This window comes from Mesocricetus auratus, unplaced genomic scaffold (genome assembly GCF_017639785.1).
Source record: "Mesocricetus auratus isolate SY011 unplaced genomic scaffold, BCM_Maur_2.0 Super-Scaffold_100013, whole genome shotgun sequence".
Classification (NCBI taxonomy): Eukaryota; Metazoa; Chordata; class Mammalia; order Rodentia; family Cricetidae; genus Mesocricetus; species Mesocricetus auratus.
The window spans coordinates 19,050,522-19,068,624 of NW_024429196.1; the positions used below are offsets into that span (position 1 = coordinate 19,050,522).

The 18,103-nt window shown below is 40.6% G+C and overlaps 1 protein-coding gene across 2 annotated transcripts in view; it reads right to left on the reverse strand.

The window, feature by feature from the left end:
• Slc39a12 (solute carrier family 39 member 12) overlaps nucleotides 1-18,103 on the reverse strand; it is an 84,254-nt gene that overhangs the window by 54,893 nt on the left and 11,258 nt on the right. For both annotated transcript variants that reach the window (XR_005880733.1, XM_040755458.1), the window contains exons 3-6: nucleotides 16,517-16,680; nucleotides 15,410-15,749; nucleotides 6,569-6,850; nucleotides 1,287-1,494 (exon numbers count right to left, since the gene is read on the reverse strand). Coding sequence is in view for 1 of the 2 variants with exons in the window: in XM_040755458.1 (XP_040611392.1) it covers nucleotides 1,287-1,494; nucleotides 6,569-6,850; nucleotides 15,410-15,670 (751 nt within the window). In the remaining variant the exon portion in view is untranslated. The remainder of the gene's footprint in view (nucleotides 1-1,286; nucleotides 1,495-6,568; nucleotides 6,851-15,409; nucleotides 15,750-16,516; nucleotides 16,681-18,103) is intronic.

The window sequence follows — 18,103 nt, forward strand, 5'->3', positions numbered from 1 at the left end:
TTCACTAAATAACTGAAAACAAATCCCATCTCCATATACAACCACCAACATACAGGAAATGCATGGAAGTGCATATTAACTCTGAATGAAATCAGTAATCCACAGGCCAAACATTTCTTTATTCCCCCAACAAAACAATTTGTGATAAAATAGACAGAATGGGGGTGGAGACATATGCCACTTGTAAAGGAAATGATAAACTTACCAACATTTTAAATGGATCTTTATTTTAATTGTGTGTGTGTGTGTGTGTGTGTGTGAGTATAGGCTCACATGTGCGTGTCATACATGTGGAATCTAAGGTGCTAGTCCTTGCTCTCCACTTTGATTAGGACAGGGTCTTTTGTTCCCACTATGGAAGCCAAGCTAGCTGGCCCATGAGCCTCTGGGGGACTGTTCTTCTCTGCCTATCCTGCCATAGGAACACTGGGTTCACAGATCATTCCTGTGCCTGACTTTATTTGGATACTGGGATTTCAACTCAGCTTCTCATCTTTTCACAGACAGCACATTACCCACTGATCCAACTTCCTAGCTCATTTCGTGGATCTTATCTGGGCCCTGATTCAATTAAACAATAAAAAAATTTTTAACTCAAGAAAATATGATTCAGCATTTTCCTATATTGAAAAGCAATTGCTTTTGATTGATATTGTATAATGATATTAGAAAGAAAATCTACCTACGGATACTTAGATTCAGAATTTGAAACTGTCAAACCATTTCAGATACTTAACTTTCAAGCCATTTCCCTAGTAAATGCAAAGAAACATACAAAATGAATATTCATATTTCACTGCTGGCATTGTATTTCATCTCAGAGCCTCCAAATGTTAGTTATCAGAAATAAAGTAGATGAATAATATACAAACTACTTCTGCTTAAACATAAACGCCTCACTTTTATGATTATACTCAAACGACTACAGACTCTCTTGAACCATTTTGAACAGCTTTTCCGTCATTCTGCCATCTCAGGCCCAATGTTATGTATGAAACAGGAAAGCTGTTTAGATAGTTCTCAAGGCAGGGTCTAAATCTTCCATTTGACTCTACGTCCACAATCCTTATCCCTACACAAATGGGCCAAGTTCGTGTTTATGCTTCATCAACTAATAGACTTCTGCCTGGAGAGGCCATCTGTGCTCTCTTATCACATGCCAAGATAAAACAGTGTTTAAAACAGACCTGAACAAATGCACTCAACGAAATGCTCTAGCCTTTGCTTTTTGGCACAATTAATTAGACAGATGTGAATTGGAAAGGAAATAATGAAAACAACCTTACCAGATAGGTAGAGGGAATTGGTAGCATTCAAGACACTGAAAATATAGTCTGTAAAGTCATCTGGGGAAGGCAAGTCTGCCCTCCCGAGGCAAACTCCTTGGAGAGACAGGGCGATGATGGTTGCTGCCAGCTGAGGAAGTGTCTTTCCATCAGCACCATTGTTGCCCTGAATACCAGATTTCTGCTGTAGCGTCTTAGTTTCCATACACTAAAGAAAAAAACAAAACAAAGCAGAGAAACTGTTAGCTTCTGGAGTTACACTGAATAAATCTCCTCTAAATTTCCCACAATGCATGAGGAATTGTTCATCTAAAAGAAAATTGGCTTGTATGAATGACAGTTGGGAAACACTTGACCTTTTCGAATCTAATCCCACCCTCCTGGGTCTCAGTTACCTACACTTTTTGATGACTGTCTTAAAGATACACTGTTTTCGACTCTGGGATCTCATGGCTTGGGGACTGCAGGCAGGTTGACCCCCACCCAGAGGACCATGCAACCACAAGCCTTTTTCTGATAATGAGATTAATGACTACCTTATATGCCATCCTAGACTCTTTATCCAGTGACTGATGGAAGCAGAGACAGACACCCACAGCTAAACACTGAACTGAACTCCTGGAACTCAGTTGCAGAAAGGGAGGAGTGATGAGCAAAGGGGTCAAGAATGGGCTGGTTAAACACACAGCTGGCCTGAACAAGGGGGAGATCTTGAACTCCAGACTGATGACTGAGAGGCCATCATGGGACTGATCCAGATCCCCTAAATCTGGGTGTCAGTGAGAAGGCTCTGGAAATCTATGGGGTCTCAGGTAGTAGATCACTATTTATCCCTGGCATACTAATGGACTTTGGGAGCCCATCCCACAATGAGGGATGCTCTCTCAGTCTGGACACATTGGGGAGGGCCTAGGCCCTGCCCCAGATGATATGACAGACTTTGGAGATCCCCATGGAGTGTCTCATCCTTCCTGGGGAGTGGAGTGGGGACTGGCTGGGGGATGTGGGAGTTTTGTGGGGGACGGGGAGGAGAGGAGGGAGAGGGAGCAGGGATTTACATGTGAAGCAAGCTTCTTTCTAATTTAAACAAAAAATAGAAAAAAATATACACTGTTTTCAAGGGGATCCCCTGCTCTTACAGCTTGCATCCTTTCCTTTGGTGAATGTTCTCCCAGATTCAAGGGCTCTTGTAACCTAAATGATTTTCAACTCTGCTTCTTAGCCTGGAAGGCACACAGGAAACTTCAATGATTAATTTTAATTGCCAACTTGATAAAGTTTACTGTTACCTGGGGGATGGGTTTCTAACAGTGCCTATGGGAGATTGTCTTGATTAGGTTACAAGTATTTGTTGCTGTCTTCCTACAGACTGTAGGACTCAGTATGACCAAGTGATTCAACCCTCTACTGCCTTGAACTCCCTGCCATGATGGACTGCACTTTGAACTATGAGCCAAAATAAACTCATACTTCCTTACACTGATTTTGTCAGGCATTTTGTCATATCAACAGAAAAGTAGCTAAGACACCACCTTTACTTCTACATCAGCCTTGAGTCCCAAGTTCAGTATGTATTTACTACAGTGAATCAGTGAATGTATGGTATACTCTAGAATCATGTTTGTGTTCTTAGAGTTCCTATAGAACAAAGACATGTAGCCTCTGTGTGTGTGTGTGTGTGTGAGAGTTTTTCCTGATTTAAATTATGTAAATTTGACAAGGTATAATTTTGCTTTAAATCCATCTCTATATATATATCCTGTGATATGCCATGTACTATGATAAGCCTACTATCAATGAACTGGGATGGTCTGGTTCATACAAAAGGATGCAAGCACAGATTATTGTGTCAACACTCAATTCTTACGATGTTGGAGAAGGAATAAAGCAACCCACTGGAGTTATTCTCTTTGAGGTCTAGTGGTAACCTCTAGACAGGAGTCTATGTATAGCAACTTTGAAAATATAGGAGTGGAAATTAGCACCTCACACAGGCTAAGCAAGTGTTCTTCTCAGGGCTACGTTTCCAGCAGTGTTATCACATTTTTGACAAATTTTGAGAAGTACTATAAGGGAAAGGAACAAGTTGAGATACAACAGTATGACCCTCACAGTGAATTTTTCATAGAGATTTGTGAAAAAGAAAAAAAACCATTATAGTCATAACGTTTTGCTGAGGATAGAGGAGAATTCCAGCCATTGTTTTGACCACAGAAGGCCTTAGAACATAGTAAATATCTATCTTCCATGAAGAAATAGAGCTAGGATGAGCTATGAACAGAACCCTGCATGTAATAGTAAGTCTATTTGCAGCATACTAGAGGGACACTGCCTGGAACAGGACAACAGAGACCTTTGGCTCTCAAACAACAAAATGGAAACTAAGAATTAAACTTGTTTTTACAAATCAATGAATAATTCAAAAGAGAGAAAAGTCACAGTCATTGTTCCATAAATAATCTTCATACCTCTTCAAAGTATGGAATGTATGCTCAATGAACTCTTCTGGAAATATGACTCAAGATTTATAAGGTGATACAGAATAAAGAATATTAAGAGCTGCAAAGGAGAAAGACCAGGTAACATATAAAGGCAGACCTATCAGAATTACACCTGACTTCTCAGTGGAAACAATGAAAGTCAGAAGGTCCTAGTCAGATGTTATGCAGACACTGGGGGACCACGGATAATGGCCCAGACTACTTTACCCAGCAAAACTTTCAATAACCATAGATGGAGAGAACAAGATATTCCATGATAAAACCAAATTTAAACAATACCTATCCACAAACCTAGCCCTACAGAAAGTACTAGAAGGAAAATGCCAACCCAAGGAAGTCAGCTACTTCCACAAGAACACAGGCAATAAAGGAGCTTATAGCAGTAAATCTGAAAGAAGGGAATTGAGCACACAATGCCATCACCAACAACAAAAACAAAAATAACAGGAACTAGCAATCACTAGCCATTAATAACCAGTAATATAAATTAAGGAAATGCTCAACATCCTTAGTCATTAGGGAAATGCAAATCAAAACCATGAAAAACATCGACAAGAATGACTAAGATCAAAAATACCAATGACAGCTTATGATGGAGAGGATGTGGATAACAGGTAACACTCCTCTATTGCAAACTTGCATAGCCACTGTGGAAATCAGTATGGTGATTTCTCAGAAAATTAGGGTTCAACCTACCTCAACACTACAATACCATTTTTGGTTATATATCCAAAGGAGGCACATTCACACCACAAGGACATTTGCTCAGCTATGTTCATAAGCAGCATTATTCATAATAACCAGGTCTTGAAAACAGCCTAGATGCCCCTCAACTGAAGAATGGATAAAGAAAATGTGGTGTATTTACACAATGGAGTACGATTCAGAGGTAAGAAAAAAAATGACATCCTAAAATTTGTAGGCAAATGGACAGAACTAGAGAAAAACCATCCTGAGTGAGGTAATCCAGACTCAGAAAGACAAATATACTATGTATTCACTCATAAGTGGATACCAGACAAAGCAAAATATACCCAACCTACAATCCACAACCCCAGAGAAGCTAGAACCCTCTTCCAGAAACGGAAGCAGATGCAGAAATCGACAACTAATTAATGGGCCAAGCTCCTGGAGTACAGTCAAAGTAAAGGAGGATTGATAATATGAACAAAGGAGTCAAGACAATGATGGGGAAACCCACAGAATCAGGTGACCCGAGCTAGTGAGAGATCACTGACTCATGTCTGACAAATGGGGAACCTGCAAAGGATGGGACTAGACTCCTTTAATATAGGTGACAATGGTGTGGCTGGGACAATATATGAGGCCACTGGCAGTGGGTCCAAGATCTAACACTAATGTACAAACTGACTTAGTGGAGTCCATTATATATAGAGAGATAACTTGCCCAGTCTAGACACAGGGATGTGGGGGTGGAGAGATGCCTTGGTCCTGCCTCAAAAAGAGGATGGGACAGACTTAGTAGACTTCCTAGGGGGGGGGACTTACGCTCTCTGAGGAGCAGATGGAAGGTGGGGGGGTAGCAGAAAGAGTGGGAGGAGGGGAAGGAGAGGGAACTGGGATATTAATGTAAAAAATAAATTAATTTTAAAAAGTTAAAATAAATAAATAAAATGATACATGTCTTTAGCTGGAAAAAAAGATTTATGAAGTGGAAGTTTTGCTCAATGGTAGAGTACTTGCTTAGCATGCACAAAGGCCTAGGTTCAATCCCCAAGAAGATGATGGTGATGATGATCACAATGATGACATTGATAATGATGTTGATGATGGTGTTGATGGTGATGATGAAGGGTGTGTGTGTGTGTAGCATATGCATATGTGTGTAAATGTATATATGGCCTGTGTGTACTCATGTAGAGGCCAGAAGTCAATGTCAGTTATCATCCTTTACCACTCTCTACCTTTATTTTTTGAGACAGTGTCTGTCACTGAACCTGCAGCTTTCCATTTGGGCTAGACCAGCTGACTACAAGTCCCCAAGTATCTGCCTATTGCCCTCCAACCCCAAGGATTACAGGAATAATTGAAACACTTAGCTTTTCCAGGGGCAATAGAGATCCAAACTCAGGCATTCATGCTTGTGCTTCAAGCACTTTACTCATGAGCCCTGTCCCCAGCTCCATATGATGAGGAGAATAATAGTATAAGCTTTATGTCCTTCGTCTGCTGGAACTTAAAGCATGCTGGAAAGGCCAGACCTCCTAGAACAGGAATGAAGGCCACAGAAGAACAGGTGCCCACCTCCCAAGAGTGGGAGCTGGGGCAAGATGAGAAGCATGAGCATGGACACAAAATGCTAAGCAGCAGAGGGGCTGCTGTTTGGAGTTGATTATTGAAAGTAATGCTTTTGCAAAAGCTATTTCATCAATGAAATCACCGATGATAAATACATCTCTTAAATTGTTTCTGTCTTCTTCCCTGGTCAGAAGCCAAGACAAACAGACACAGGGCCTTCCATCTCTATAGTTCATCTCTTGGATGTTGACCAAAATCTGAGTCATGGTTATTCAGGAGACAGATGAGAAGTGCCCTGTCACCTGGCCTGCCTACCACCCACCCACCCAGCTTCTGGCTAAAAGTCACCTCCATTTAGTCATTCCATTTCCACTTAGAATTTTAAATTATGTTACTTATTATCCTCTAGTTGAAACCAGAAATACCCATCTCTCTTAGAAGTTCACCCATGTCCTAGGAATGAGTGACACAAATAAGTCCAAGCCTATACCTCCACAGGAGCACAGGAGCCTCACTTCTTACCTGGCTACTGGAAATGCCAAAGTACTGCCTGGTGAGAGTCAAGATGTCATCAGTCTCCTTCTGTGAAAGGAAATCGGAGTCTTCATCGTGCCTGAGGCCCAGTAAGCTATGCAGGTAAAATGCATACTCTCTGTTGTTCATGTTGAGCTTTGATGAACAGATCTCTTCCTGGTGAATGATGTAATAGAGGAGGAGGAGAGAAACTCTCTGGACCACCTCATCTCTAAGCTCATCCTCGAAATCTCCACCAGCTGTTAGTAACAGCGCATCTGGTTCCAAACACTGTGGGGGAGGATAAAGGAGACAAAGCCAAGTTTTACACACAACCCAGAGCATTGCCCACACAAGTTCTCAAGTGCTTTGTGCCATGTGAATATAGAGCAAGGCAGTCAGTCCCAGCGACTACATTCAGAGACTGAGTCATGGTGAGATGTTTATTTGACCGTCATCTCCTCCTGGAAACCCCTTTTTGTAAAAGTGGCCTCTCTGTTCTCAAAATGTTGACTTATTCTTTTGCCAGCCAACTCCTTGGACTGTGCCTGGTGGTGCATGCCTTTAATCTTAGCACTTGGGAAGAAGAAGCAGGTAGATCTCTTGAGTTCAAGGTCATCCTGGTCTACAAAGCCAGTTCTAGGACAACCAGTGCTGTTACACAGAGAAAACCTGTATTGAAAAACCAAAAACAAGAAAGCAAACAAATATACATACAAAAAAAGTCACTCTTTAGGGGGTCTTCCACAAGGCTTTCAGTCTTTGTTGTCCCTCACAATGTTGTTATATAGAAAAACATATATGACTTTGAAATTTTCTAGACAGCCATGTTTTCAACAGTAAAAATAAACTTGTATGATTCATTTTAATGCTTTACAAAAATTTATATATTCCAGATACAATTTTTGAACATGCAGTCAAAAGTCTAAAATGAATAATGAGTTATTTTATGTTTTTTGTAAGTCTAAGTTTTTTAAATCTAGTGTACAATTGCCAGCAAATCTTACTTCATACACATCATCTTTCCATTATTGAATAGTTACATGTAGCTGTAGCTACTGTGTTGGGCAGTACAGCTCTAGAATTTCACTTTCTTCACAGAAGTGTATTATAAAACTACTTTGTTGGTTTGTGTATTCTGTCTCTCCACAACAAGAACAAGTGCTTATTTGGTCAGGTTTCCAGGTCTTAAGTCTAACACTCTCCCAACTAAGCTATTTTGGTAGCTGTGGTTTCCAGGTTTTATATTCAGTACATGACACAAAACCTGGAATTTAGGAGGTATTTAAAATGCAGTGATCACCTGGTCCTCTATTCTCACCTAAAAGAACTGTCAAAATGTTTCCATTGAATGGAATATATCAGAACATATCATCCCCACAAATCACTTTGGTGTATCAACAATTTTGAGATAAAGGCAACTGGGAAACAGTAAATATGGAAGTGCTCTCTGCCCTCTCCTCTTCTTCGTAAAAGTGAAGACTAAATTTCCTTTGAGAAGGGTGTCCTTTATGTACCATGAACAGAATATGCTTATCCCAATCTACATAGACTACATTATCCCTACCATCTTTTTCTTTCCTTTTATATTTCCTAATAAGTTCTCACAATTTACTACCCCTAAACTATTTTCCTTCGCTTGTCACATGTCCACAATTCTTTGTTTTTGTTTTTTGTTGTTCTTAAAATGGTAGATATATCCTACTTATTTGGGGGGCATTCTTATCTTTTAGTGTAGCTGTCTTCACTACATAAAATATCAATACAAATAAAACTTGCACACTTTTCTCCTGCTAGTCTGCCTTTCTTTTCTGTTAAGGTCATTTGACTTTGTCTCGGAACCCTTCAAGGCTGAATGGAAAGACTTCTATATCCTGCACTTTGGTGCATTGTTTCACAAGCCACAGAGAGCTGCAGATCCTCCAACTTGAGAGAGTCAAAGAAACATCATTGGAGCCGGGTGGTGGTGGCGCACGCCTTTAATCCCAGCACTCGGGAGGCAGAGGCAGGCGGATCTCTGTGAGTTCGAGGCCGGGCTGGACGGATAGCCTCCGAAACAATACAGAGAAACCCTGTCTCGTAAAAACCAAAAAAAAAAAAAAAAAAAAAAAGAAGCATCATTGGACAGTGAGAAAAATGACAGGAGCTGTGACTGGAACATTTTCTCAACAGAGAGAAAAGCTAGAGTCACAGAGAGTTGGAGAGTTCTCTCAGTATCTGAGAAGCAGCTATGTTGCCTAGCAACAACCTCAAGGTGAAGCACTGTGGAATGTATGTCTCAAGTTTCAGGGACATTCACCACACTGTGGGAATAATTACCCCAGAGTCCTTTAATCAGTTCTCTGATGTGTAAGATTGGAAGGCTCTACTAACATGACTCAAGTGGCATGCTGGGTGCCAAATGGTATATGGCATACACATCAGGAAGAAACTGCAAATACCCATGTTCAAAGCAGGGCTCCAAAGTGTCCTTCCCAAAGCTGCATACACTGTAGTCTACTTCCTCCCCAACTCAACTTCTGGGGACACACAGAGTTCACATGAAAATCTATGTTCAGTGTGAAGCCACAGCAACCCTCTGGCATTCCATAAGTAAGTCCCTTCCTACAGTGAGTGTATACATTGGTGGCTGATGATAGGGCTGAAACCAAATCATAAAAAGTAGCTGGCTTGAAGCTATCTTGATAAAACTATTCTGTGTACTAAATAACCTTGTGTAGCCACACTGCAGACAGTGTGACTTATGACTGAGTAACAACTTCGTGCTTAACATCATACTAAGCATTTCACATACTCAGATGTTCCTCATAATACAGCCTCACTAATGCTGGAAAAATGTGTATCATGGTGGGTTTTGTTTTTGTTTTTTTGAGACAGTCTCACTCTATAGCCTTGGTCAGCCTCCAACTCATAGATCTGCTTGCCTCTACCTCATGTATAATGATTTCTTTGTTGTTAGAAATTCCATTGTATTATTTTTAATAGAAAAATATTCTCTACCTCTTTAATAAATCACCAAATACAGCTATATGATATAAGGCATTTAAAATATCAATCATTCCGTTATTAAATAGTTAATAAATTAGTGGATAAATTTTTCAATATGCAAAAATATTGAATTTAAAATCAAACATGTATAACTTTCTCTTCTATGAAAAATGTTTGCCCATAATGTAACTTATAACCAAATTTAAACAGATGCTAAGTCACTTGCTTAAAGACACACAGCTAGTAGTGGTTTGTTACATGAATCTTAAGTTCTTTAGCAAGTCATTTTCTGTCCTTCCTTTTTGGTAGGAAGAAAGGTGCAGATGCAAAAGGATATTGAAGAATCTAATGTCAGTGATGATGAGACTAGGATGGTGTAGAAGGTTGAATGAGTATTTTTAAAAAGGTTGTTGTTGTACTGAGCTGAGCCATTAAAAAGCTGCTAACATCACTGGGTCTAGGAAGCTCAGGAGGTCACCATGCCAATCATATGTAGTCAAGTCAACAGGCGCACAGGAATGTATGTAGCCATTCTGAATACTATATTGTTGTGGGATTCCTGCTTGGGTCCCATTGCCATTTCAGAGCCCCCAAATAACACAGAGAGACTCTATTAGTTATAATGCTGTTGGCCAATGTCTAGAGTTTCTTATTGGCTAGCTCTATCTTAAGTATTAACCCATAACTACTAATACATATTTCTACAAGGTCTCATCTTACAGAGAACACCAGACTCATGCACCCTCTCCTCCCAGGATCACATGGCGACTCCCTGCTACATTTCCCAGAATCCTCCTTCTCTCCTACTCCTGCCTGTCTTGCTTCCCTATTGGCCAACAGTGTTTTATTCATCAACCAATAAGAGAGACATATTTACATAATGACATCTCCCATCACTATAAGATTCCTTTGCCTGAGATTCCTGCCCATTCCTGGTTCCTCCCTAATATTTAACACGGGGTGTGTAGCATGTGGTAGCATCAAGACTGCACAGACAGGTATTGTAGATTGGAATTACTCAAAACATGCAATATGGAACATAAAGTTAATTTCTTTCTGATTTTAAAAAAATTCAAGCCAGTTCTAGAAGCTTCTTGTATTGTGTGACAGGATTTAGTCACACCAACTAGAAGTCACCTAGTTGGATGCTTGATGAAGTAAAATCTAACTATGAATCAAATGAACTTAAAAAAAACTTTTTATAATTTAATATTATAGAAGCTACAGAGGGTAATACCTTAGAGAATGAAAACTATAGAAGCTTAAGAAGAAGTAAAAAAAAATAAGTAAGAATTCCTCCCCCTAGGCTACTAGGATTGGTGATGGGGAGAAAGGGACTGAAAACTTTCCATTCATCACAACTTGGTTTAATTTTGTGAATGAAATATTTAGCTGCTGGCACAGTTGTATATAGGAAAGGATGTTTAACAAAGTTTTACAAATATTGCCATCTCATAGGAATCAAATATACCCAAGGCCATACCCTGGTGAAAATATTATTTGTTAAAGAAGAAAAGCCACATTTGGGGATCCATCAATGTCCCTTTATGTCTTGTCAAGGGGAAGCATAGGTTTAAAGGGAATAAACAAATCCAGACTCAGAGAATTCATTTTTAAAGACTTCATAAGGAAAGGAAGTTGGGGGAAAGATGAATTAGACTCCAAACAAGGGCTTCCCTGCAAGCTCAATGGTCTGCCCAGGTTCTTGGTGGTAATTTCCCATCACTCCCTGAGGCCAAGTTAAACTGCATACTTCTAATGCATAGTTCAGCTTTGCTTATGTCATGTGGAGACTGGAGCTACAAAGAGCAACATGAGAGCTTTCTACACCCACAGAAGAAAGGCAGTGAAATATGCCAGCTTCAAAACTGATAAATGTGTTGTTAGCATCTTATTGCTTCTGTCTATTTACCTATCTATCATCTACGTACTTATCATGTATCATCTACCTATCTTTTTCTTTCTGGTATTTATGTATGTTTGTATAAATAGATGACATGAAAGTAGAAAGGGGATCTTTGGGAAAGAGAAAATGGCTAGTGGGAGTAGTAAGACTAGACAAGAGAGGATACCAGTAGAAAATACAGCCAAGGTATGTGATATACTTAAATTATCCTTATGAAACCTACTTTGTACAAAGAACATATGTTGACAAAAAAGACAAATGTGCAGCTGGAAAGATGGTTCAGCAGTTAAGAGCACTGGCTGCTCTTCCAGAGGATCTGTTTAGATGGATCCTCATCCCCCACACGACAGCTCACAACTGTCAATAACTCCTGCTCCAGAGGATCTTACATCTTCTACTGGTGTCTGTGGGCATTTGCACACATACATGGATGCAAAATATCCGCACAGATGAAAACAAATAAATCTTTAAAAAAACATGATTGTTACCTGCAAGAAAACTTTAGAAGTTTAGAACCCACCAATGTTTAAATCTGATTTATAGTTAATGGTAAATGCACCGACCTCTTTCATTTCCTTAGACCTTTATAAGGTACATTTTAAAAAATCAAATTGTATTGTTACCTTTTCCAGCCAAAGAGCTTGAAGGATGTTGGATGGTGGCAGGGATGCTCTATAACCCATGGCTATCCTGACTAACAGAAATAGAAATCCTAAGTGAGTGAGTTCAGATAAACTAATCAGAAACACACATCAAAGTTACAACCAGTGATCTGGGGGTAGGAGCACATGTGCACTAAAATGGGTTCCTTAAAACGGTGGTCATGCCTCAAGAGGCAGGTGGATCTCTGTGAGTTTGAGGCCAGCCTGGTCTAGAAAACTACACAGAGAAACCATGTCTCGAAAAACCAAACCTAACTAAACCAAACCAAACAAAACAAAAACCCACCCATCTCAGCAGCTAAGAACTTGCTGATGCACCTTCTGAAAAAAAATCAGTTAAAATCCTGAACATCTGATCTTAGCATCTGAGGCAGATGAGGGATGGGAGACATCTGGGGTAGATGGGATGGAGTTTCTGAGGAATGTCACTGTTCCAGAGTCTATGGGAAAGGATCACACATTGCCTTGAAGAATAGGGACTGTAAGGGACTGAAGTCATTGTGAGCTCCATGATCCAGCAAGTACATCTGTGTCCATGTGACCCTGTAGAGCAGCAGTTAGCAACCTTTGGGTCACAACCACTTTGGAGGACAAATGACTCCTTCACAGGGATTGTCTAAGATCATCAGAAACACAGCTATTTGCATTATGAGTCAAACAGAAACAATGAAGTTATGACTTCATAACAGAAGTTATGAAGTAGCAATGAAAGTAATTTTATGGTTGGGGGTCACCACCACAACATGAGGAACTGTATTAAAGGGTCACAGCATTAGGGAGGTTGTGAAGCACTGCCCTAGAGACTTCTAGGAGGAGACTCACTACTTTTCACTAAGGACGAGAAAGGAAGGTTAAATATGCCTCAGTAGCTAGAAGTTTCCAGAATAGAGATATTTCCCCTCCAGGAAGGTGTGCAGGGTGCTGATTCCCACTGAGTGGGTTGTTCTTTGGGAGTTAATCACTCTGAAAGTCCATTAAAACTCCATTGGGAATACAGGGCGGTTAGCAGAGTTCTTGCCTAGCATGCATGAAGTCCTAGGTTCAATTCTTCCCAGCACTAAAAAGCAAAAACATTGCAATTATTCTCATTTTAAAAATCAAAGAAAGCTAGGATCAGGACCAAACTGTTCATTTTTTATGAATTTGTTTTTAAATGTCTCGGGCCTCAGTTACCTCATACTGATTTAGTGACACCATTTTACATTTTCCCTCCTCACAAATTCGACAGTACCACTAACCTCAGTCTTTCTGTCCCCAGCCGCTGAGGATGCAAACCCACCCTCTGGCTCTTGTACTTTACCACAGAGTACCCAGAACAAACCCCACCTGTCAACTAGATGTGAAAAACCAGTGAAGAGACCCAGCAACAAGTCAAATCCTGTGGTTGTCTGTGAAACTGGATGTTTTTTTTTCCTGGCGTTTCATGGGCAAAAAATCATATCTTAGGCTCCTTCCAGGTGAGTGTTGAGGGGTTTCAAACCCTCTCCTATTTATATAGTCCCTTTTCCTCAGCTTCTCTGAGGAACAACAGCTATGAATACCCAACACAGACTGAGCATTTCAAAGCCTGGGAATAGATATAATTCAAGCGGAAGCCGAACTGGCCAAACCCTTGATAATGTCACTAAAAAAACAGCATAAACAACTATCCCTCCTTAGCCCCAAAGATGAAGAACAGTCTTGCCTGTTTATAGTCACCTAACAAAACTAATATCCAACCACCTTAATAAGGCCCTTCTTGTCATTAAAGAGGACATGGCTCCAGAGCAGATTCTCAGAGGACATTAATAAGATATGACTCCTGGTTATTTCCAGTGGGATGTCTGTTGTTACTATCTATATCTAGTAATGTCATCACAGATGAGCTGCCTATTATTATAACACATCCCCTCTGGGAACCATCGGGTGCCTTAATAATTATGGAATTATTTTTAATCATTCACAAAGAGCAGAGCAAAAAAAATTCCATCTGTGCAAGACCCATTCTGTCACAAGAGGGGCAAAACCAGAGAACAACTGGCTGGGAAATGCATTTCTTCTCCCCACCCTCAGCCTAGAACCCTGCTGGGTTGACAAAGCCAGCTGAAACTTACTTTGGAAGCAGCCCTGTGCTTCTTTTCTACTTGTTTGTGTTTTAACTTATCTATGCACTTGTAGGTTTGTCCTTAAAATTGTCATTGGTCCGGAATGGCATGACAAAGAGGGATTCTGTGAGCAGCTGTTTTAAGGCCCGGGCTCTCCTCCACAGTGGGGCTTGATGGACTTCTTCCTGTAACACCCACAGTGGAGTCTGATGGATCTTCTCCCATGACACCTAATGGGGGCATGGACTCTCAGTCCCCACCAATTTCATGCTACAACCTGGAGAAGGTTTTTTTTTTTTAAATCCATCTGTGGGTGAGTGGGTTTGCACACCTTTAATCTCAGCACTCAGGGAGCATTCTGTGAGTTCAAGGCCATCCTGGTCTACAGAATGAGTTTCTAGGACATTCAGAGCTTGCACAGAGAAACCCTGTTTCGAAAAAACAAAACAACAAAATCCTCATCCTAGGCAAGTCAAGATTCGGTCTGAGAAGGAACCTTGATGGAGTAGTCATGAAGCGTGTACAACTGCTTCTGGTGAGTAGACAGGTATGATTCACTTGATAGGTTAGGAGAATGAAGGCTGCGTGAGCGGCTGTGAGACAGGCCTCAGGAGGCATGGGTCCAGCTTCAACTGTAAACACAGCAGCCTTTCTCTCCTGCAGCTGATTCCTCACTAGTAATAATTAATAATTATCAAGGCTTTAACTACCTTACACACACACACACACACACACACACACATGCACAAAATCAGAAAACACCATTGGCATCTAGGAGAGGGCACCCAGAAATTGAGTGTTAGACAAATGTCAAAATGCTTTGATTGTCTCATGGAAGGGAAATAGCCTCTGTCTAACATTGTGCGTGTTCACTGCAGGCTTAAAAAGAAAAATCAAAACAATCTCAGAAAAGCAGAGAAGGGGAAGGACTGAGCAACAGTGTCAGCAAGTCAGTGCCTCTGAAAAAGAAGAAAGGGTGTAGAAACTTAAGCATTGTTTTTCCAATGATAAAACAGTCCTTTGTCTTGATATGCTCCCTGCAGTGTTCTGAATGGGTTGTCATAGCCCAAATGTTACCGTGCTACCTTAAACTTCCCTCTTGCATATGAAGAAATTTGCATGTCATTCCCTGTGATAAAACCATCTCTAGGAGATCCACTGTTCCCCTTCAAATGATTCTTAGCACCCAACGCCACTTTGTTTTACTAACCAGCTTGCAGTCTCCTTGCATCCCATTTGCCCTCTGTGGACACCTAGTCTTCTCAAACAGAATTTTCATGAGACTTCGTGGATGGTGGAGGGACTGGTGGTCACCAGCAGAGAGGACCCTCAGGACTTCTAGCAGGCCTTGACTCCCAGCGCTGCTGTTATCCTGAGTGAGGGCTTTGTCAGTCTCAGTAGAGAAAACAAGGCTGACGAGGCAGGACAGCTGTAGCACCGTCAACACTGAGAGACTTGTCCCGAAGCACATGTCCACCCTTCCTTTGGCTTGAGTTAACCTGGGGTGGGAGCTACAGCACAGGAGAACTTAGAACCAACCGAAGGAATTTCTGTGGTGGAAAGGGAAAAGTAAAGGCTTCAGTTACTGTGCCTGCCACACGTTAGAAAGGACTCACTAATTGGGTGGTTAAGTCGATTTGCAGTGGCAACAACCCGGCGTCTGTATGGAGCATGTAACCCCAAAGACCAGCCAGGAAACTTCCCAACTCACAGTAGCCAGGACACCGGACCGACACTAAATGCAAATAGTCAAATGGTGAGAAGAGGGTGCATCTGCCCTGTGTACAGGCAGTGCCTGGCACAGGACCTGGAGTGAGACACCACCAGAGAAAAAATAAACAGTGAAGTCAGTGAAGAGAAAATGACTTCTAACACATTTCCAGTATCACACTGAATTAGAATCTTTCAAGAGGACAATTTACTAGGAAAAAAAAAAGATGTTACATCTGGGAAACACTAGTTAGTTTTAGCTAGTAGAAACCAAGACTCTGGAAAATGAAATATGTTAGAAAAACAATAATATTTCAAGACTCCAGGAGGATGACAGATCTACCTACTCAACAGTCTCTGAGGGGATGAGAAAAGACTTCAGAATCAATCAGAATTTACGGAGAAAAAATCTTCAGTTGATTGTTTAAGGAGTGTAAAATGTTAACAGCATCTCTTGTAGGATCCAGAGATGAGCCAATAATGACCTTGAGGGTAATAACAAGATCCTGAAATTATTTTTATCATCACAAAACCAGTTTCAGACTATTATGTTAGCATTTACAAAAAGTTAGAGAGTGACACAAACCTTTGAAAACCCAGCACTTACCTCTAGAAAGAGAGATGGTTATTTATCTTGAGCTCCCTGGGCCTTTAAATCTCTGAGAGCATTTTCTGGTTCCAAAGTTCTGTTTTTAAAATTCCTTGACTGTGCTCTGGGAGCTGGAGAGGATTATTTCAGCCCAGGGACATTTCTAGTTGCTATGGAGAGGGCTGTTCAGAAGGTAAAAAACGAAGGTGGATAAAAGCGGATAGTTTCTGGCTGACAGATTTTCAGGATAATCAAATAAATGTGGTTAAGGAATTATCCTTTTATATTTATCATTTTATATTAACAGTTAGCACAATATTTTGGAATTATCTACAGTCATTTGCTTTTCAAGGAACAAAATCTAGGTCAAAAAAATTCTACCTTACAAAGTGAAAGAGATTTAGTGTTTGGGAAGGCATTCTCTTGACCAGCTAACAGCTGTTTCACCCAGGCTTAAACCAAGAGTTGCTGGAGAGATTGGACTTTCAAAGCTTCCTCTCCTAGGCTGCAAATGTTTACAGGATGTAAGTATTCCATAAACAGCATCACTAGATACAAATGGGGGACTCTGTGCTAATCACACATTGAATATGAAAACTGAGACAATCACCAAAGAAAGATTGTGGGGATGATGGACATTTGAGAAAAAAAAATAGTCTCAGAAAACACCACAGTTATATTTACATGGTTTTGTCTCAAATTGCAAAGAAAGGGACCCATCCTTTTTCTCACCAGCACCCTGGCGATATTAACTGGAGTTAAAGGCTGGACTCAGTCAAGAAGCAAGGCGTTAGAGTAAAGTTAATACTCTCAATCTGAGGGTTCAGAAGGAGCTGAGGAACTGGGAGGCTGTGGGCTTCACACTATAGAGCACTAGACCAAAACTACTAAAGTCATGTGCTCATCTCCAGTGGGCTGTCCATGCAGTAGGAACCACAATGTAAAAGCTTAGCCTCCCCACTCTCAAGAGCTTGGTTAAAAGGCCACTAAAGAAATAATCGTTCACTACTTATGCAATAAATTAGCTGGTCCTAATCTCCTCACTAATCAATCCAGTTATAAGGAACAGATCCTCAAATACAGCCAACTCCCACAGCATAACCTGTCCCATTGCTCCAAGACTAGTTTCTGATTTGCTCTGTCTAGCACTCTCAAGACTATGGCCTTCATAGAGCATTTTCACCAGCTCCCTTGTTCCTTTTAACCAGTGTTCAGCCTGAAAGTCATACATAGTCTCTTGTCCTCTGACTCAGGAGTGTAGCTGACACTCATTATGTTCACCCTGCCTGTTTCCCCAGAAATCTTGAAATTAATCTTTCTTAGATATGTTTCCCTTTTTTGTTTGTTTGTTTGGGTTTTTGTTTTTGAGACAGGGGTTCTCTGTGTAGCTTTGACCATTCTGGAGCTCATTCTCTAGACCAGGCTGACTTTGAACTCATTGAGATCCACCAGCCTCTCTGTCTTCCAAGTGCTGGGATTAAAGGAGTGCACTACCACCACAATCACTATCATCTGGATTAAAATATTTTGTTTGTTTTGTTTTGGAGGGGTATTTCCATTTTCAATCCAGACTAATTTCCAGGCAGTGAACTTCATGTGTTTATT